The sequence below is a fragment of the Crocodylus siamensis genome, chromosome 2, assembly GCF_052110815.1.
Source record: "Crocodylus siamensis isolate JL-2025a chromosome 2, ASM5211081v1, whole genome shotgun sequence".
In the NCBI taxonomy this organism is placed as follows: Eukaryota; Metazoa; Chordata; order Crocodylia; family Crocodylidae; genus Crocodylus; species Crocodylus siamensis.
The window spans coordinates 142624120-142645248 of record NC_143396.1 but is presented as its reverse complement, the minus strand read 5'-3'; the positions used below and the strand labels follow the sequence as shown (position 1 = coordinate 142645248).

The 21129-nt window shown below is 46.4% G+C and overlaps 1 protein-coding gene across 6 annotated transcripts in view; it reads right to left on the bottom strand.

The window, feature by feature from the left end:
* Positions 1 to 21129, bottom strand: part of CDS1 (CDP-diacylglycerol synthase 1) — a 101215-nt gene that overhangs the window by 58425 nt on the left and 21661 nt on the right. Inside the window, exons 1-2 of one of the 6 annotated variants that reach the window (XM_090036991.1) lie at positions 10771 to 18463; positions 9241 to 9344 (exon numbers count right to left, since the gene is read on the bottom strand). The exons of 1 other annotated variant lie outside the window; for it this stretch is intronic. Coding sequence is in view for 2 of the 5 variants with exons in the window: in XM_090036988.1 (XP_089893114.1) it covers positions 7524 to 7625; positions 7729 to 7731 (105 nt within the window). In the remaining 3 variants the exon portion in view is untranslated. Of the gene's footprint in view, positions 1 to 7523; positions 7626 to 7728; positions 9185 to 9240; positions 9345 to 10770; positions 18464 to 21129 lie in introns of those variants that run through there. 4 more of the 6 variants (XM_090036993.1, XM_090036988.1, XM_090036992.1 and 1 more) reach the window with 4 other exon arrangements.

The window sequence follows — 21129 nt, the reverse complement described above, 5'->3', positions numbered from 1 at the left end:
AAGAGTTCCTGTTTCTGCACACGTGCCCAGGAGGAAAAGGATAAATACAGCCTGCAAAAATTCCTTGGTGGGTTCGGAGTAATCTGAGTTTTTGACTCTGCTCTGACCCTATTTGCAAATACACCTTTTGTGCTGCTAAATGACTGTGTGTCTGAGATTCTTTGCAAGCCTCCAAGAAACAAACCGCAATCTTTTGCAACGTGTGTCCAGGCTGGGAAGCTACTGCACTCTTGCCCATGGCCAGCTGTAAACTGGTCCCCCGCTCCCAGGTCCATGCCCTGAAATCAAGCAGGAGCAAGTACAAATCAAATATTTTTGTTTCTCATCTTTATTTTTTTAACAATAAATTGAATTGCAATCAATTGCAGTGAGAAATCACAATAAAGATTGTAGAGGTAATTGGCTTACTTGACTAGAAAAACAAAGACTAGAAGTGCTGATACTGCTTAATTCAGTTAAATATTCTGAGATAAGGAATCCTGCACACCTTGGGTTATCCATAGGTTATCTTGATATCTTGCCCTGTGTATAGATAGTTTAAGTAAACTTCCTAAATTCTGTGTAATTTACCATTGTTTTGTTTCTCCAAGGTGTATTCTTTCTCTCTTTCTCTGTCTTTCTATTAGAATTTCATGTGGGCTAAGCCCAGTCTTTTGGTTGGCAGTAGATCTCATACTCATAAGGGAAGTGCATCTGGCTATTTTAGGTGAGTCTCAGCACAAATTTTGGCCAGTTTATTTTTCAGAATGCCATTTTGGGGTTCCACTTGGCCTGAGGCCTGCGGATGGTATAGGCAATGAAAGTTCTGTTGGATCTGCAGGACTTTACAGACTTCTTTCATTATCTGTCCAGTAAAATGAGTTTTTCGATCAGAGTTTAGGGATAAAGGAATACTAAACCTTGGATTAAAGTCTCTGAGAGCAACTTTGTGCTTACAGCGATGGTGTCAGCTTTCGCACATGGGTAGGCTTCTACCCATCCAGAAAACATACATACAATAACAAGAACATATTCATAAGAACAACATTTCTGCATTTGAATAAAATCTAATTGTAAATTTACAAACGTGGGGGATGTGCTGCCTTCTTTGTTTTTACAGGCTTTAAGGCGGTAGATGCCAAGAGCAAATCATCAACATATTGCACAAGCACAGAATTTTCTTTCAATATTATGTCATCTAGATCTTCAGTGGGACACATTTTTGGTTTTGATTAATATAAAGAAGCTTCCAAAAGATGTCAAAATAAAATAAAAAAATAAAATAGGAAAAAAAAATCTCAAGTTCGGAGTCTTAAAGACGCCCAAGAGAAACTGAAATCTCAGATAAAGGAATTAAACAGAAAGGTGCACCAAAACGGGGACCACCATCAATAGTGCCATCAGCACCAAAACAACGTTATCCACAAATAACTGAGAATGAATCTGCAGAAGATAACTGATTTTCTTAATGTGCCACCCCCATATCAGTTCCAGGCACAATCTGAACTCAAAGAAGCCCAAAGTAACCAAATAGACTCTTCTGGCAGGATTAGCCCATCTCACCAAGAAACTATCACTCAACAACCGTCACCTGCCCCCGGGGCATGCCCACATCCACCGAAGACATGGTATCTGTCTCCTGAAATCTCAACCCCCTTCTCTTGTTTAAGGTCTGGTACCCAGTATGGTCCAGACCCTTCTTAAAATCTAAAAAGGCTCAGCTTATGCCTTTACGCCAACTTCCAGGGCAAGGTCCAAATGGGGAAACTACAATCACAGTCCCTGTCCCCTGGACCCCAGGAGATCTCCTAAACCTAGTTAAACAATTTTCAGAGAAGAGTCCCAGAAATTTAAAGATGAATTGGAAACTGTAATGCATTGTTATAATCCAACATGGGCAAATTCGAATCAATTAATGAGAAGTGTTCTGCCCTCTGAAGTCCACAACCGCCTCATTGCACAGGCTACTTGGCCTACTCAAGACCCCGGAATTGGAGGTCACTTAGCAGATGCCCGAAGATGCCTCCTTGAGGCTGTGCTTAAAATTTTGCCCCAGGAAAACTGACTGGGCCAAAATACATAACTGTAAACAAAATAAAGGAGAATCCCCAGCAGACTACATGGACCGCTTGAAACTAGTATTTGAAAGACATTCTGGTATTGAAAATGCAGCTGAAACTGCCCCAGAAGCAGTTGCTTCCACTTTTGTCCACAGACTTCTTTCTAAAGTCCAGGAACAGTTGCGCACAATTGCTGTAGGTTGGCAGACTAAGCCACTTGCAGAACTAGTCACCGTTGCAAAACGTACAACCTGCCAGGAAAAGAAAAAGGAATCCACGGAAACTAAGCTAATGTCATTGCAATTACAGACTTTAGACAGGGGCAGAAGCTGAGGTTTCCATAGAGGACATGGTCGTAGGATGGGACGAGGAGGATTTCAGTCCCAAAATAATGACATGTCATTATTGTGGCCAACCAGGACACTGGAAGGCTCAATGTCCTCACCGGCCTGGCCAGCCGGGGATGATGTTTAACCCTCTACCACCTCCTCTCACTCAATTCTCTGTCCCAAATCAGGGAGCCTCCTGTTAGGCCAGCCTGACAAATAGTAACATCATCACAGCCCTGCTTCTCCCACTTAATCAAGATGATCCCTTTGTTTCCTGCGTGATAAATGGCATCTCTACAAAATGTTTAGTAGACACTGGTGCAAGCTGCTCTACTCTTCGAGCTGAAGAATTTTCCACAACTCCCCTCTCTTCTGCTGTTGTAAATGCTGTGGGAATTTCAAATCAAATAGTTCTTCATCCTGTTTCCCAACCGTTACATGTTTCTCTTGGTCCTGTTTCTGATCAACATGCCCTTCTCCTTAGTCCTTGTTCTCCTGTTAATTTGTTAGGCAGAGATTTGCTTTGTAAACTCGGCTGTACTATCTATTGTTCTCCTCATGGTGTTTATTTAGATGTCCCCTGTGATAACGAGATAGCAGTACTTGCAGCTTTAGCTAGCTCACCTCCTGAACCTGAGTTCCCTGATCTTTCTGTGTTGCAAGAAGAAATCATAAAAGCTGTCCCTCCGTTTCTCTGGCCCCAGCATGCTAATGAAGTAGGACAAATCCATACTGCCCACCCTGTAAAAATGAGATTAAACCCAGCTAAGCCTTTACCCGAAGTTGCTCAATACCCTTTATATCCAGAAGCCAAAGAAAGGATAAGCCCTGTTATAACTGCCCTTTTAAAGCAAGGTATCATTGTCCCGACTAAGAGCCCTTGTAATACGCCTATTCTTCCTGTAAAAACCTGGAAAGAATACCTATTGCTTTGTACAGACCTTCATGCAGTAAATTCTGCAGTTTTACCTACTTATCCTGTTGTACCAAATCCAGCTACTGTCTTCCTAATGCTTGTTAACTTGTGTTCTGCATTTTTTCTATCCCTATACTCCCTGATAGCCAGTTTCTCTTTGCATTTACCTATCAAGGACTTCATTATACCTAGATGCAATTGCCCCAGGGCTATACTGAATTCCCTTCTCTTTTTTTCCTCAAATTCTGAAAAAAAAAGATCTAGATGACATAATATTTAAAGAAAATTCTGTGCTTGTGCAATATGTTGATGATTTGCTCTTGGCATCTACCGCCTTAAAGCCTATAAAAACAAAGAAGGCAGCATATCCCTCACATTTGTAAATTTACAATTAGATTTTATTCAAATGCAGAAATGTTGTTCTTATGAATATGTTCTTGTTATTGTATGTATGTTTTCTGGATGGGTAGAAGCCTACCCATGTGCGAAAGCTGACACCATCGCTGTAAGCAAAAAGTTGCTCAGAGACTTTATTCTAAGGTTTAGTATTCCTTTATCCCTAAACTCTGATCGAAAAACTCATTTTACTGGACAGATAATGAAAGAAGTCTGTAAAGTCCTGCAGATCCAACAGAACTTTCATTGCCTATACCATCCGCAGGCCTCAGGCCAAGTGGAACCCCAAAATGGCGTTCTGAAAAATAAACTGGCCAAAATTTGTGCTGAGGCTCACCTAAAATAGCCAGATGCACTTCCCTTATGAGTATGAGATCTACTGCCAACCGAAAGACTGGGCTTAGCCCACATGAAATTCTAATAGAAAGACCCATGAGGCTCCCTGCCTTGCCACCTGCTGCCTCCCACTTTTCCGATATACACTCACTTGATGATACCATTCTAGACTATTGTAAGGCACTAATGAAGTGTGTTAAGGCTTTTCATTCACAGTACAGGCAGCTCTCCCTAAAGAACCAGATGAGCTGTGCCATTCTATCCTGCCTGGAGATTGGGTCCATATAAAAGTCCATCAACAAAAAAATCATTGCTGGAACCTAGCTGGAAAGGCTCATTGCAGGTACTCCTAACCTCCAACACTGCAATAAAGTGTCAAGGACTCCACACATGGATCCACGCTTCACACAGTAAGAAAACATCAGCCTCCACAGACTGGTAGTGAGCCTAGCGCCTGCCAGCAGGAGAGCTTAAGACCAGTTGCGAGCCAAGCGCCTACTGGTGAAGAGGATTTGCCACTACAGAGCGAAGAGGATGTGCCCTAACAACACCACTATGCCCTTTGGGACAGGAAAAAGGCCTCTACCTAGTTCCTGGTTCCCGAGGTGGAGTTGGTTAGTCGTGATTTGGGTAGTTCTCAGTATTTCTTTTTTTGAGCCATCTTATATGAACTTGACTCATCAGTTATAAGAAACTCTGAAAACCAAACTACATTTCTGCACCGACAAAGAAGATCACTTCATGAAAATGTGTCCTTGTCTTTAATCAAATTGGAATAGATTTAAATGTTTCTCGTTGTTGAATATGTAGTCATGTCCCTATCTATTCTACTGGGGGAATACCCATGATACCGGTACCCTTGAATGCAACTCAGATGCTAGCCCCTTACTATTCAGATTTTCACAGAAACAAAACTTGGCAGAATGTAAGTTGCAACCAGTCTGACTATGTACGATTAGCTTATGCCATCCCTGGAAAGTTCTGTTGGACCTGTAATAGATCTCGTGTTGCAGTAGGAGTCAGTAAGTGTGAGGCAGAATTTAAAATAAATGGTGCTTAGTTTTCTAATGGCTATAAATCTCTAACTTGTTAAAAAAAAAAATTAGGGAATGTAGAAGTAATTGGCTTACTTGACTACAAAAACAGATAAAGACCAAAAGTGCTGATACTGCTTAATTCAGTTAAATATTCTGAGATAAGGAATCCTGCACACCTTGGGGTATCTTTAGGTTATCTTGATATTTTGCCCTGTGCATAGATAGTTTAAGTAAACTTCCTAAATTTCTGTGTAATTTACTATTGTTTTGTTTCTCCAAGGTGTATTTTTTATCTCTTTCTCTGCCTTAAGTATAAATACGCTTGTAACCTTAGAGAGTCTGAGAAATCCTTTGAAACAGACAAGGGTGATTCCCCTTGCTGTATGGAATTCTCCCTGTGATCACAGTATAGCCCTAAATAAAGAAAAGCTGGCTCTGTCAGTTCTGACTCAACCACAACGTGAAGTTTGATTTTTTCCACAAGATAAAACAGTATACAGAGTTTTTGTTTTACTCGACAATACCATTGGTAGTCAACTGGTGAATTTTTTTTTTTTAAAACAGTACAGCCATTGCCAGCAAATGCAATACAGTAGGAAAGAACACCAATTTACAATATGCTGCCAAGGTCCCTTGATATGATATGGATGGATAGATGGAAGGCTGCTTGGTGGGAGGGCTGCAGGCTGGCAGGCAGCCAGCCTGATTATTGGCCCTTCCTGGTTACTGATGACCGTGCGACTTGTATGGAGTCATGGCATTACTGGAAAGTTGCAGGGTAGACTGTTAGTGGATGGAGGAATGTCAAATGCTTGGCCAGTGCTAGTGTGCAGCCAGAATTTCTTGCAAGAAAGAAGACTAAACAACCCCACCCACCCCCAGCGGCAAGCATAGGCCTCCTAGAGCCTTTAGCAACTCTATAAAGACTTTAGCAATGCATTACAACAAAGACAGGCAATTGTTTCAGGTAGAGGGCCACTTACCCAGTTCTGACAAGCTGTTGAGGGCCTCATGGGTAGCCCCACCCCCTGGCCATCATCTTGGTACCAATGTCTCAGGGCCAGTGCTGGTGGCACCCAGAGCAGGGCGCTGGCTGGCAGGAGTCTGTGGAGCCAGGTTGGGCTGCAGCAGCAGCAGAGAGAGGGGGGAGCTGGCCCAGCTCCCTACAGCCCCTGCTGGCCGGGACCTTGTACTACTGCTGCCCTGCTCTAGGCCCTGCTGGCACTGGCCCTGGGACACTGGTGTGGGCCCCATGTACCCGCTCACTCCCAGTGCCCCTCCCAATCCCATGATACAGGCAGGGGGCAGCATGCAGCCCCAACCCCCTGGGGCAAGTGTGGGGGCCGCAGCTGCTGCCACCATATGAAGCCCCACATGTGAGCCCAGAGCCGGTGTGGGGTCCAGGTTGGCAGTGGGGGCAGGTTATAAGCTGGTGCTGAGCATGGGAAAGTGGCTCCTCACCCACATTGTGGCCAGCGCCCCACACTGCAGCCACTCACAGCCCATGTGGGCTGCCTGTGCCTACTCAGAAGAGCCCTGCACAGGCTGCAAGCAGCTGCAGCAGGGAGCGCTGGCCATGGGGCAGAGGACGGGCTGCTTTTCCCTGGGCCCCTTCCCTGCCCTCCCCCCCCTTACCTGAGTTTCCGGTGCCGGTGCCCCCACATGGTCCCAGGCCAGAAGCCCCTGCTGAGGCTTCTAGCTGGGCGGGGGGGAGGCCCTGCTGTTGTGGGAGCCCGTCGGGCTTCCCCTGGGTATATTGCCTCTAGTTTCTGTCATTTTTGACAGGAACCAAAAAGATATTAATTTTCTACTTTTTTTTTTTTTTTTTTTTTTTTTTAGGGACCCTGCAGGCCAGACAGAATGGCCTTGTGGGCCACATCCGGCCTGCGGGCCATATTACAATTACAATGTTCCCTGCCAGAAGCCAGTTGGGTGGATGGGTGGAGTGGGGAGGGAAAGAGGGAGGCAGGCAGCCTGCACCCCTTCCTGGTTACTGAACATGTCCCAGCAAGAAGACGGCTGGGTAAAGGGTGGGGGGGCAGGCATGGTCCCAAAGGGTGGGGATGCATGGCCCAACTCAGCTGGCTGGCTGAGTCAGGCTATGCTAATATCCGTTACATAGTAACTTTCAAACTTTTGCTTGCCACAAACGTTAGGGAGGGAGGGAGGGAGGCAGGCAGGCAGGTAGGTGCTGTTTTACAATATTTTATATTGTAAAAGGTGTTGGGGAGGAAGATCGCCACTTCTGCTATACTACTTTCTGTTATCCTTATTGATTTAAAAATCTTCCTTCCTTCTGCAAGTCAGAGAAGAAACTCAAGGAGACAGAGTGGTGGCTGGGAGTCAGAAGACATGTACCCCAGTCCAAATTTGCTGGGACATGGCCAGAAACCAGGAGGAGGATGAGACTATGAAATGGGCCTGAAGACATTTTCTATCTTTACCCCAGTCAGAAGAAAACAACTCTTACCATGCTTGAGCTAATGCTCAGGCCAAAGTCACTGAAGAAAACAGGAGGGCTTGACCAGCAACCAAGAAGAAAGCCTCTGCATTTGTGGACAGCAAAAATCCTCTAATTATAATTTCAGAATACGTTCATTAGCGAACAGAGACAGCAACCAGGAGGAGGGCTAGAATAATATGAAATGGATTTGCAAAACTTGTGCAACTCTTACCATACTCAAGCTGATGCTTGGGCCAAAGCCTGCGAAGAAAGCCTCCGCAATTCAAGTGGTACACGGAAGAGAAGTCTCAGCAGTACTTGTGGCCAGCAACCAGGAGGAGGGCAAGAATAATATGAAATGGACTTGCAGAACTTGTGCAATAATTCAAGTAGATAGAAGAGAAGCCCTAGAAATACTGGTGGCCATAAACAACTCAAATATTACAATGTGTAAAGGCAATTCATAATTCTTAATAATGTACATATTTACTTTAGTATGCATTCATTACACATTTCTTTACATGCTTATTTACAGCTATAATCACTTGATAGTAGGCTAGTGAGGGGACTGTCACTCAATGAACGTAAGTCCCCTCTATGATACACTTTATACTGTGTAGTGTCTATTGCAAATAGCCTCAGCTGCATTCGTGGCCTGGTCAGCAATCTATGAAGAGGGTGAGAAGAAAGTCTTGCCTGTCTCCTGGTACAATGCCAGGCTCAGAATTCAGTACTTTTCCCCAAGACTGAAGGCCCAGCCACAGGAATAGAGGGAAGAGCTTGCCCCTTATTATGGTCAGTAATCAGGAGGTGGGCATTACCTCCCACCCCCCTGCCATGGAGAAACAGGCAGGGAGGGCACATAGTTTCATACTTTCTAGGGTAGGAAGGGACCTAAACAGATCATCAAGTCCGACCCCCAGCCCTGGGCAGGAATGAGTGCTGGGATCATAATATCCCAGCCAGATATCTATCCAACTTCCTCTTGAAGACCCCCAAGATAGGGGAGAGCACCACCTCCCTTGGGAGCCCATTCCAGAGCCTGGCAGCCCTAACTGTAAAGTAATGCCTCCTGATATCAAGCCTAAACCTGCTTTCAATCAATTTGTGGTCGTTATTCCACATCCTTCTTGAAGTGTGGCGCCCAGAACTGGATGCAGTACTCCAATTGCAGCCTGACCAGCACTGCATAGAGGGGAAGAATCATCTCCCTGGACCTGCTTTTGATGCATCTGTAGATGCACGACAACGTGTGGTTAGCCTTACTGACTGCTTCCTTGCATTGGCGGCTCATGTCCATCTTGGAGTCAACAATGACTCCAAGATCCCTTTCAGCCACTGTTGTTGAGAAGGGTGTTCCTCAGCCTATAGGTATGCTACAGGTTTCTTCTCCCTAGATGAAGCACCTTGCACTTGTCAGTATTGAATTCCATTCTATTCTCATCTGCCCACCTGTGTAACTTGTCTAGGTCTAGTTGGATTCTGTCCCTCCCCTCCAGCGTGCCCCCTTCTCCCCACATCTTTGTGTCATCAGCAAATTTGGACAGTGTGCTTTTCATGCCCACCTCCAAGTCGCTGATAAAGATGTTGAACAGCACAGGCCTGAGGACCAAGCCCTGGGGAACTCCACTGCCCACATCCCCCCGGGTCATAAACGACCTGTCCACCACCACCACTCTCTGGCTGCAACAATCAAGCCAATTCGCCACCCATCTGGCTGTATAGGCATCAATGCCTCAGTCACCTAGTTATTTTTATGAGAACGGGGTGAGAAACAGTGTCAAAGGCCTTCTTGAAGTCCAGGTGGATGACATCCACCTCAATGCCCGCATCCAAGGACTTTGTGACCTAGTCAGAAAAAGAAAGGTTAGTCAAGCAGGATCTGCCCGCAATGAACCCATGTTGGCTGCCCCTGAGCATTACCTCCCATGCTGGGCCCCCGCAGATGTGTTCCTTGATAATTTTCTCAAACATCTTCCTAAGGACCAAGGTGAGACTAACTAGCCTATAGTTACCCGGATCCTTCTTTTTCCCCTTCTTGTAAACGGGGATCATGTTGGCCCTTTTCCAGTCCTCTGGGACCTGGCCCTAGCACCACAAGCACTCATACAGCCATGCCAGGGGCCCTGCTTTGACCTCCGCTAATTCCCTCAGTACCCTCGGATGAAGAGCATCCAAACCTGCTGATTTATACATGTCCAGCCCCTCCAAGAGTTCCCTAACTAGATCATCCATGACCCTAGGCATGGTGTCATGTCCCCTGAGCCTGTCCATAATCCTAGTAGGGAAGTTGTCTCAGTTCCTGCTCAGAAATATGGAAGCAAAGAACTCATTAAAGAAATCAGCTTTTTCCTTTGCTGCAATCACCAGATTGCCAAGCCTGTCCTGTAGGGGCCCCACATTGCCTGGTACCTTCTTCTTATTCCCTTCGTATTTGAAAAAGGACTTTTTGTTATCCTTCATTTTGGTCACCAGCCCTAGTTCAGTCTCTGCCTTGACCTTCCTAACCACCTCCCTGCAATCACGAGCAACGGAGGCGTAATCCTCCTTGGTGATTGCCCCTCACTTCCACTGATTGTATGCCACCTTTTTTGCCCTCAGGCCCTCCTGGATGCCTTTACTAAGCCAAGGGCGCTTTTTAGCACTCTTGCCCCCTTTGGTTTGTGTTGGGACTTACTTCTTCTGAGCTCGAAGGATCATCTCCTTAAGGAACAACCACCCATCCTGGACTCCCATCTCATTGAAGCTCCGAGTCCCCAATGTCTTACTAATCTCCTTAGCTCATTGAAGTAGGCCCTCCTGAAGTCAAGAACTTTTGCCTTACTGCTTGCTTTCACATAATCACCTGCCTTATGCTCACTATCTGCTTTCTCATCATAAGGAATAGAACTGTAATTCTAAGTCTATATAGCATAAGTGTTATGTATTGGCTATGTATAACATATGTTATGTATAACATAAGTGTTTATATATATATATATGGTGAAGGCCCAGGATGTGTGGTATGCATGCTGCAAAAGGCAGTTGAGGGGGAAGGGGTGGTGATAAGGCAGATCTACCTGCTTTGAAATGCTAGGATAAGGAATCAACAATTAATACGTAATCATTAATATTACTATTACTACCAACTCTTCTTAATATATTACTATTGGAACTAATAGTATTATTGACTCCTATTATTAGGATTACCTGTTATAATATTATAAGTCTATGTAAATCAGGATGAAAGTCAACTATAATTATAATGCATAATAGTTCAGTTGTTGATAGAAACCTGAAGGAAGTGTTGCCATCCTCTTCATCTTCTCCTTCTGCCTCTTGTCACACCAACAGGGATTGATCAGCCTGCGGCTAGCAGTGGAAGGGGATCTAAAAATCAGAGGGAGGGAGTATAGAAAGAACATAGGAATTTGTACTGGTGCCTTTTGTGCACCTTGCGTACCTGCCTTCACACCCATAAAATTCCACGAGGCCCGTTTACAATACATTTGAACTAACCAGAGATGACTTTATCAGGGTGCAGGGCAGTGGCATATAGACTGTGGTGGGTGGGGTGGACGCCCTGGGTGCAGACACAAAGGGGGCACCATTGGCACCACCACTCCCTGCCACTCATCCCCTCTCCTCCCCACCACTGCAGAAGGCAGCTTGTCTGGGGCACATGGGAGTGAGGGCAGCGGCACCCTGGGCTTGGTCCCTGGGTTCTGGAGACCCATGGTAGGCCACTGGTGCAGGGCCTTGGGCAAATAAGCACCCCCTGTGCAGAGCTGATCCTGCATGCTGCCATGGCAGCAGCGGGGGGAGCGAGGAGAGGGGAGTTGGCAAACATGTGGATGCAAGGTCGGTGGCAACGCTGAGGAGTCACCCCGTCCGCTCCACCTGTCTCCACAGGGCCCCCAAAGCACTGTGCCTAGGTCGGTTGCTTCTATTTCTGTCCCCTAGAGATGACCCTGCCACCCTCAGGGAACAGACAAGTGTCAGGTGTCACTTACCAAAGGTGGCGTGTAGCACATTGCCATGTCCTCTTTTGAGTTGCAGAGGTGCGGGCATCAAATAGCACTTGAAGCTTCACTGCACCCCACTTGATAAGCCTGAAATCTTCTCAAACCTTGGATTTGCATTGCTGTGCCCCCCAGGGGCAAGTCTCATGACTGGGATGAGTCCTTCTCTGCCCCCACTGTTCTGTTGTCTCTCACCTGCCTCAAACCTCCATCACTGATACAGCTAACACACACCCCAACTTCTGCTCCCCCAATTTGTAGTCCTTCAGTGGGGCAAGCCCTCATCACCAGCAGCCTCATTTTGGTGTGGGAAAAAACCAAACCAGACAGTCTGGCACTGGGCTGGAAAAGAGCGCAAAAAGAAGGTGGAAAAGTCTGCAAAATCTCTGGGTTTGTGTGCAAGCAAAGCAAATCTTAAATCCGATGCTGCCCCCACACCCACAGCCTTGTTGTGGTGTTCCAAAATAAAGGAGACAGTGCCTAGCACTTGGCTGGAACAAGAGTGTGAAAAGAATACTTAAAGACCACATTTTCAAAGTTTCCATCTAAGGAAAATGCAAAGGTTGTGAAGGGTGAGCCAAAGAGCCTGGAAAGGCATGAGCCCCTGTGGGTGACTTTGCAAAGTGGTTGGTGGCTTGCCAAAAAGTAAGCCAGGCTGCTGGGGGGGTGACACCATTTCCCTCTCCCAACTAAGGGAGGTGAAATCAGAAGCAGTATGGCCTCAAAAGTGACTTTGAAGAGTGAGTGCTGCCTTTGCAAAATGCTGGTGTGCAGGCCAGCTCTTGTGTTGCGACCCACCCAGGCAGCCCCCGTTTACCTCTGGAGCCCCCCTGTGTACCTGTGCAAGACAGACTGCCAACCCCTCCCCACTGACACCATGCAACGAGTGGCAGGAGAAATGAACAGAGAAATGAACACAAACAATGAACAAAATCCACCTTTGCAACCAAGCAGTGTAAGGGTAGATATGGAGGCAGACACAGGAAGCCAGGAAACCATGAGGTTTTATTTGCAACACACTATTATAAGCAGTTACTTGTGCTTCTTTGCCTTCATCCCACCATGACCATGAACCGTCCCTGTCTCCCTGAAATGCAGGGGCGCCCTCCTGGCCCTGCTGGCAGTTGTACAGCCATCCTGTGACCCCACTGAGTTAGGGGGAACAGGCTCAGCTGTAATTCTCTGTCCAGGCTTTCTTGCAGAGGCAAGCCAAGCGGACCAACTTTTCTCTTTCGGGTGTGGTACCCGTTTATTTAAGAGGTAGTTCTGCACACTCTGAAAAGCATCATTGAAATTGTCCTATGACCTCTGCAATTCAACACGGGACTTGTTGACCATATCTTTCAAATTCTACATGGTGTCTCACTTCCTCAAGGATGGCATCATCCTTACACAGCGACTCAAGGAGTTTGTCCTGCCAGGCATCTGCGCATGCCGCTCTGGCTAGTGAGGACTCTGCCAAAATCTCAAGCACAGTTTCACAGGACCATCTCTGCTTGCTGCGAAAATCTCTGCAGCACTCTGTTGTATTGCAAGCAGGGGGCCCATGGCCTGGGGGTGGCCAAGCAGCCATAGGTCATGGTGGCTGATAAACAGAGAAAAAAAGCAGTAGTTGCCTTTCCCCAACAGGAGGAGGGAAGTACATACCCCCACCATGCAGTGCACAAAATGCCGGCAGGCACCAAAACAGATCCCACAACAGTGGGGTACCACTCATACTGCCTAAAACTTACAAGTACCCACTTTGGAAACAGGTCCACAGCTGCCATTGCCCGTGCTGGCTGCAAAAAATTAATTAAATGAATAATTAGTTTGGTGTCTGTTACATAAACTAGTGAACCCATCATGCACAACCACCAAAAGAACATGGCAATCCACCTACAGCAACACATTAATTTCTCCCCCTCCCTCCTGGGCCTCCAAACCCAACCAGCACGAACCCAGGAGTGGCCTGGCAGTAGCAAGAGGCACATTACAAGCGACTTACCAGGTCCAGCATGATCTTGAGTCTTGGTAGCAGTAGATGATGCATCGGCAGCATGGGTTTCTTCCTGACCCTCCATCTCCTCCACTTCATCATCTGCGCTACTCCATGGAATGGAGGGGATAAATGGCAATAAGTGTATGGTGACCGACAGTTCTTCCTGCCACTCATGGTCATCAGGAAATGGTCTGCGTGCAGCTGAGACATACTCATGGTTTCACCCTCAGGAGGGGCTGCTGCTACCTCCTCCTCCTGCCCAAACCCAGTGCTGAAAGTCTCCATACCCAGGTTGTCACCTGCATCCTTGGAGAGAATGATGGACAGCTTATTGTAGAAGGGAGCAATTGTGCGACTGGCCCCATAACAAGAGTTCACATCTTTGGCTCGGTAAAACTCCGATCTTAGGGACTTCATCTTGCACCAGACCTGGGTCCAGTCATGACTGTGCCCTCATTCCTGCATGCCTTCTGCAAACTTGACATAAACAGGCTTATTCTTTCTACTTCCCAGCCTGTTGATGAGCCTTTTCTCTGACCAAATGTTGATCAAGTCCTCCAGTTCTTCTCAGGTCCAGTTGGGTCCATGGGCATCAGCCTCCTGGGCTGTCAGCTCCATACTGCTTTCCAAGACATGGCGAAGCAGTTCATGGTAAACAGCACAAGTGATTTATGAAAGGGGGCTAGCACATTTTGGGAGAAGGGACGTCTTTATACTCAAGCTGTGCTTGCATGAGGGTCTGAGAAAGTTTCAAGGACTGTAAAGTCATTACCTGTATGTATCAAAACACCCAAAGGTGATAAAGCACCAAGTTTACCAACGAAGACCTGGTGATGGGGTAAATAAGGCCATTGTACTTTGGGATGGTTCCTCAAAGGCCCAGAATGTTGCAAAAAATCAATACCTACCTGTCTGCTTGTGCAAAATAATTTTATTGCAGAAGCACGGCCTATTTTCCCTGAAGTGACAAAAGTTTTGAGGAGCCTAACAGGAGATATGCTCAAGGAAAGGATGGTCAAGCAGTCCTTGTGTGTGATCGTCTGGCAGGATATATTGCTGACAACAGCACCTACAAGTGCTTTGTTCTCTCTCTTGGTCATGTTAAAATAAATTCATTTTCATTTTAAATCTGTGTCTGTATACAAGTGCTTGAGGTGTTGCAGATAGGGGGCAGAGGGAAGGATGGTCAGAGGAGGGGGGAGGAAATGTAGACTGGGCTATGGGTTTGCCGCTTCCAGACTGTCAGTGGTTTGGGGGAGGGGGACATTATGGACCATCACCTACATCTGAAGAGCACCCCCCACCCCATCATGGTGGCAAGAAGATTAACTATAGCTCTTGACAGGTTAGGCAGGTGGGGGACCAAGCCAAACAGCAACCCACATTTTCAAAGACATTTATAAAACATTTCACAACACACCTCCAAAAGCCTTATGTTGCACTACACAGATTGACAGCAGAACCTGGGCAGGGAATGGGAGGATTCCAGTGGAATCCCCCACTGGAAACTGTATGAAGATCAATGAGCTTGGGAATGCTGAGAAATGTAATCCAAAAACACCAGAACAACAACAAAAAAGGTTGAAGAGCTCACCATCCCGGCGCCACCACCCACCTCAAACAACAGCAGCTGCCAATCAACTGGGTGGCAACAAACACCCACCCGCTACTCTAAACCCTGAACATGTTATGATATCACATCAGTTGCACAGTAAATAAAAGAAAAAGCACATATATTTGTATACAGCAGGATGGGAAAGGAAAGGAACGGGAGGGGAGGATTTATATGTCTTAACTTTGGAATGGGAATTGCAATGGGGTCTTTGTGATTGCATACTGATGGAGAGAGACCATACCAACAAGTGACAAGTTTTCTGGGGTGACTGTGCCCAGGTGAGACTGTCAGTGAGAGGCCGGGGGCAGGGACAGGAAAGGCCAGTTTACATGCACCTCCTGCTGTAATACATTAGGAAACACATTACAGGGGGTAGATTGGTATTTGACTCCTCTTACTGAAATCTGCAGGGAATAACACAGGAGACTCATAGATGTTAGGGTCGGAAGGGACCTCAATAGATCATCGAGTCTGACCCCCTGCATAGACAGGAAAGAGTACTGTGTTCAGATGACCCCAGCCAGATGCCCATCCGACCTCCTCTTGAAGACCCCCAGGGTAGAGGAGAGCACCACCTCCCTTGGGAGCCCATTCCAGATTTTGGCCACTAACTGTGAAAAAGTTCCTCCTAATGTCCAGTCTAAATCTGCTCTCTGCTAGCTTATGGCCATTATTTCTTGTGACCCCCAAGGGCGCCTTGGTGAGCAGAGCCTCACCAATTCCCTTCTGTACCCCTATGATGAATTTATAGGCAGCCACAAGGTCGCCTCTCAACCTTCTCTTGCAGAGGCTGAAGAGGTCCAAGTGCCCTAGTCTCGCCTCGTAGGGCTTGGTCTGCAAGCTCTTAACCATATGAGTGGCCCTTCTTTGGACCCTCTCTAAGTTATCCACATCCCTCTTGAAGCGTGGTGCCCAAAACTTCACACAGTATACCAACTGCAGTCTGACCAGTGCCTGATCGAGAACCTCCTTGGTTCTGTTTGTCATGCATCTGCTGATGCATGATAAAGTGTAGTTAAGCTTTTCTCATGACTTCGTCACACTGATGATTCGTGTTCATCTTGGAGTCCACTAGGACTCCAAGATCCCTTTCTGCTTCTGTGATACCGAGCAGGTCATTTCCTATGCAGTAGGTGTGCCGGACATTTTTCCCCCCTAGGTGCAGCACTTTGCATTTCTCCTTATTAAATTGCATTCTATTGTTTTCTGCCCATTTGTCTGACCTGTCCAGGTCTGCCTGTAGTTGCTCCCTGCCCTCCGGTGTATCCACTTCTCCCCACAGTTTTGTATCATTCACAAACTTGGACAGAGTACACTTCACTCCCTCATCCAAGTCACTGATGAAGACATTGAAGAGCATCAGTCCAAGGACTAAGCTCTGCGGGACCCCACTACCCATGCCCTTCCAGGTCGACACCGACCCATCCACTACCACTCTCTGGGTACAACCCTCTAGTCAATTTGCCACCCACTGGACTGTGTAATCATCCAAGTCACAGCCTCTTAACTTGTTCACCAGTAGGGGGTGGGATACTGTATCAAAGGTCTTCCTGAAGTTTAAGTAAACGATATCAAACCCTACTCCTGTGTCCAGGTGTTTTGTAACTTGGTCATAAAGACACTAGATTAGTCAGGCATGATCTACCTGTTATGAACCCATGCTGGTTTCCCCTCAGCATAATCTTTCCTGCTGGGCTCTCACATATATAAGTCTTAGTAATCTTTTCAAAGACTTTGCCAAGGATGGAGGTGAGACTGGCCTATAGTTGCCAAATCCTCCTTCCTCCCCTTCTTGAAAATAGGGACCACATTGGCCCTTTTCCAGTCCTCCAGGACCTGTCCCGTGCGCCACAGGTGCTTAAATATTCTTGCCAGTGGCTGTGCAATGACATCAGCCAGTGTCTTTAGTACCCTCAGATGGAGCTCATCCGGGCCTGCCAACTTAAATGCATCCAGTCCTTTCAAGCAACTCTGCAACATCTCAGGGTCAACACCTGGTAGTCTGATGCCCAGCTGTTGCCTCTCTACAATCCCACTGTAAGACATGTCTTGCCCCTTGTTTAGGAACACTGAGGCAAAGAACTCATTGAAGAGTTCAGCCTTGTCCCCCTGTCTGTCACCAATTGCTTTTGCCCATTCAGTAGTGGTCCTATTCCACCCTGGGCCTTCCTTTTACTCCCTATATATCTGAAAAATAATTTTTTTTTATCTCTAACTTGGGATGCCATCTTCAGCTCCATGGTAGCTTTGGCCTTTCTAACTGCCTCCCTACAATTACCAGCTGAGGAGGTATACTCCTCTTTAGTAATCCCTCTCTGTTTCCACTCCTTATATGCCCCCCTTTTTGCCCTTAAGCTGCTCTGGATTTCTCTGGTCACCCAAGGAAGCCTCTTGGCCCCTTTTCCCCTTTCCCCCCACATCGGGATCATCTCCCTCTGTGCCCGAAGGATCATTTCCTTAAGGCACAGCCACTCTTCCTGAGCTCCCATCTCACCAAACCTCTTACTTTGCAGTGCATTATTGACTAAACACCTGACTTTGCTGAAGTCAGCCTTCCTAAAGTCTAGCACTTCCACCCTACTAGTTACCTTACCCACTCTACGCCTTATGATGAATTCTATTATTTGGTGGTCACTGTCCCCCAGGTGACCACTGATCTGTAGGTCCCTTACCATGTCATCCCTTGTTGCCCATACCAGGTCCAGTAAGGCATTCTCCTACTGGGACCATATACCTCCTGTGTTGGGGTACATGCCCCCCAGATAAGCCGTGGTTGCCTTCCCTCCCCTTCCACCCCAGTGGACTTACCAGCTGCACACAGCTCTTCAACTCAACTCACTCAAAAGCATTGTGTTATGCAAACACGAATGTCATATTGTTCAAACACAAACATGCTGCACCAAAAAAACACTACATTAAAATCTTCAGACACTTGACATTAATGCCCATGTCATCTACATATGGCCTAAATCTTCACACTCTAGGCTCAATCTATACCCATAAATTTCTCTCATATCTATATAGAGGACACTTGGGTCACTCATGTCGCAACCAAAAACTGTCTTCTGAAAAGAGATGATGAGAGCTCATTTATACTGCCTCTGTGGAAAACCAAAGACTGCCACTGAAAAGCACCCCTTTCCACTTGCTTCTGCTTCATACATACTAATGCCTAGAAATTAGGCAGTGTAGTTCAGCACTGAGCAGACCACCTTTGGTGCGCCTCCCAGAAGGCACTCAGGACCAAGCCAAACCATATAGGCTGCTAAATTTCCAAGCTTTGGTGCACACCCATGGAACAGGAGGAAGTGGGCTTAGCATGTTTCCCAGACCTGCCAGGGTCGCTATGGATACCATGTAGACTTATTTTAAGAAAGTTTGATTTTTTTTCCCCAGAAGAAAACTGTTAGCATGACAGTGTTTAAATCTTGGAGAACACTGGATCTGGAGCTGAATAAAAGGCTATGGTCTGTGGCCTAGCAAGCTGCTAACTACAAGGCAGAATGGTATGTTAAAAGTTACACTGCAAGATGCTTAGGCACGCATTTTCCTAACAATATAGTAGTGTTGTAAGATATATAGCTCATTGTGTAAGAAGAACAGGATGCAGACTACCAGCTATCATTAGAAGTTAAAGCAGATTTTGCTTATGAATGCTTAAGCATAAGTGAATGGCTGGCTTAGCAAAGTAGCCATCTTAACTTTGTCAACCATTTTCAAGCGAGTCTGTGTAAGTCTGTGTGCTGTGAATGAGGTGAAGTCTTAGGAAGGTGGAGATGGTACAATATGGGACTGAAAAACAGACCAGAATGTGAAAGACAACATATAACTGGTAACAGAAGCCAAGATAAACATATGCATAAAGATGAACAGTGATTGGTAAAGAAGCCTCCAGAAGCTTCCAGGCTTTCATCGAAGTCCGCCTCAGTGACCAAAAGAAGCAGTGGTCAGGGTCTTAGGCATGCACTCATAACAAAAAGACATGTAAATAAGTGAAATACATAGGCAAGTCTATGCTAACGAAACAAACAGCAAACAGAGGCGGAGCTTAAAATGGAAAGGACTAAAGGTGGAACAAAGAAGGGACAAAGGTGCAGCAAATGTTAATAAGCATAAACCAAGGTGTATAAATATGGAAAAAAAACTAATGTCCGTGGCAGCTCCCTGGTTTGTTGGAGCTTTATCCAAAGCTATCTCCATTTTGAATAAAGCACAAGAGCAATGTGTCCAGGTGATACGTGATGGCATTGATCCGTTGTCTCCCTAGTTGTTGCGCATCGCATGGAGTCGAAGTCTAATAAAAACAATAGTCACAAGGGCTTATTTCATGTCAGGGGTGCTCAACCCCTAGCTCACAGACCAGACCCAGCCCTGGCCCCAAATCATTCAGCTTGCAGGACTCTCTGTGGGTCCATAGGGCACCCTGTGAGCCATGGCCCTAAACACCAGAGGGCACATGGGGCCCAATCCCAGCATGAGGGGCCAGGTAGTAACAGAGGCAGCGCAAGGCCTGATCCCAGCACACAAATCCAGCATGGGGCACCGGGGCCCAATCCCAGCACGTGGCCCCAGGCAGGGGCAATGTGGACCTGGGACATGATCCTGGCATGTGGGATCCAATATGGTCTGGTCCACAGACTGGCATTGTGCCACTCAGCTAGCCCACAGAGCCAAAATATTAAGCACCACTATTTTTTTGTTTATGGGTAAGAGTCTGTGCACTTCAACAGCAGAAAGAGGGCATACCATCACTCCTAAGCTATATAGGTTCTCCCGTCTTTCTAACCTCATCAACTAAGCTCAGCTCACCTCACCTACTTACAGCTGGCGCACAGCTTTGAATGCTTACTGCAACCTAGGTATGAAGCAATTTAATAAACTGCCCTATGAAAATATTTGACACATTTCAAAACTCATCTTTAGTTTTAACAACTGGCATCCCACTTCTTCTTTCTCTTTCCATTTCCCCAACTCCATACATTTTTTCTCCATGAACCCGCAAACCTCAGCTCCCTGCCTCCACTCCAACTCTGGCCCATAACTCTTCTTTTCCTCCAAATTACCCCAAAATAAGACAGCATTTAAATAAGTTATAGTCTATCAGATGACCACTTTATATGGCATATACCTTTCTGCCAAACTTCATACATTGACATTTTTAGACTATAAACTCTTTTGGGCACAGTTTAAATCTAGTTTATATAATATGAAGATACATGTACACTAAATTGCCCAAAGAAACTTTAAAGAACAGGGCTTTTAGTTCAATAATGCCAAAGAAAGCTGAAGTTGATGTACAGGACACGACCAGCATGCTGCAGGAGAAAAGGAAGGATTTAAGGAAATATTGAACACCATTTCTAACTTCCCATCAGTTTTTTTTGTGAACATTTATGCCTAGTTGTCCCCACCCCATCCACTCTACAGAAGAGCAGCCAACTGAAAATGAGTCCTCAGGATCCATATGTAGTGTTTTCTCAAAGCATGCTACTGTCCATGGTGTCATTGTACAGTAATACCTCTGTTAACAAAGTAGATGCATTCTATGACGTCACTTCTTTATCAGAGGTAAAAATAACATAGGAGGCATAGGGATGCATTCTAGAACTTCAGAGAAAGGGGTTACAGTAGGAAATATCATTAAATACTCACAAAAATAAAAGTGATAAATACACACAAAGATATCCAGCTGCCAGGGCTACAGACTTGGGGTCACAGCCCCCTAACCCTGCTCCTCCCTGCTGCAGGCTTAGGAGGGTGGCTCCCTGCCACCACATGCACTCCCGGAGCAGGGGGACTCACACCCCCCACCCGCAGATCTGTATGCGGGCCAGGTGCAGGCTGCAGGCTTGGGATCCCACCCTGCTTCCCTCCCCCAGGGTCTCCACAGCCTGACAGGCTTGACCCAACGCAGCAGGGCCACATAGGGATTTCCTCACTGCTGTGAGCTCCACGCTGCCTTGGCAGCCTCCTACATATGCCTCTGCTTTGAGGGGCGCGCAGCTTCTCCACGCAGATAAGCCACTCCCTGCCACA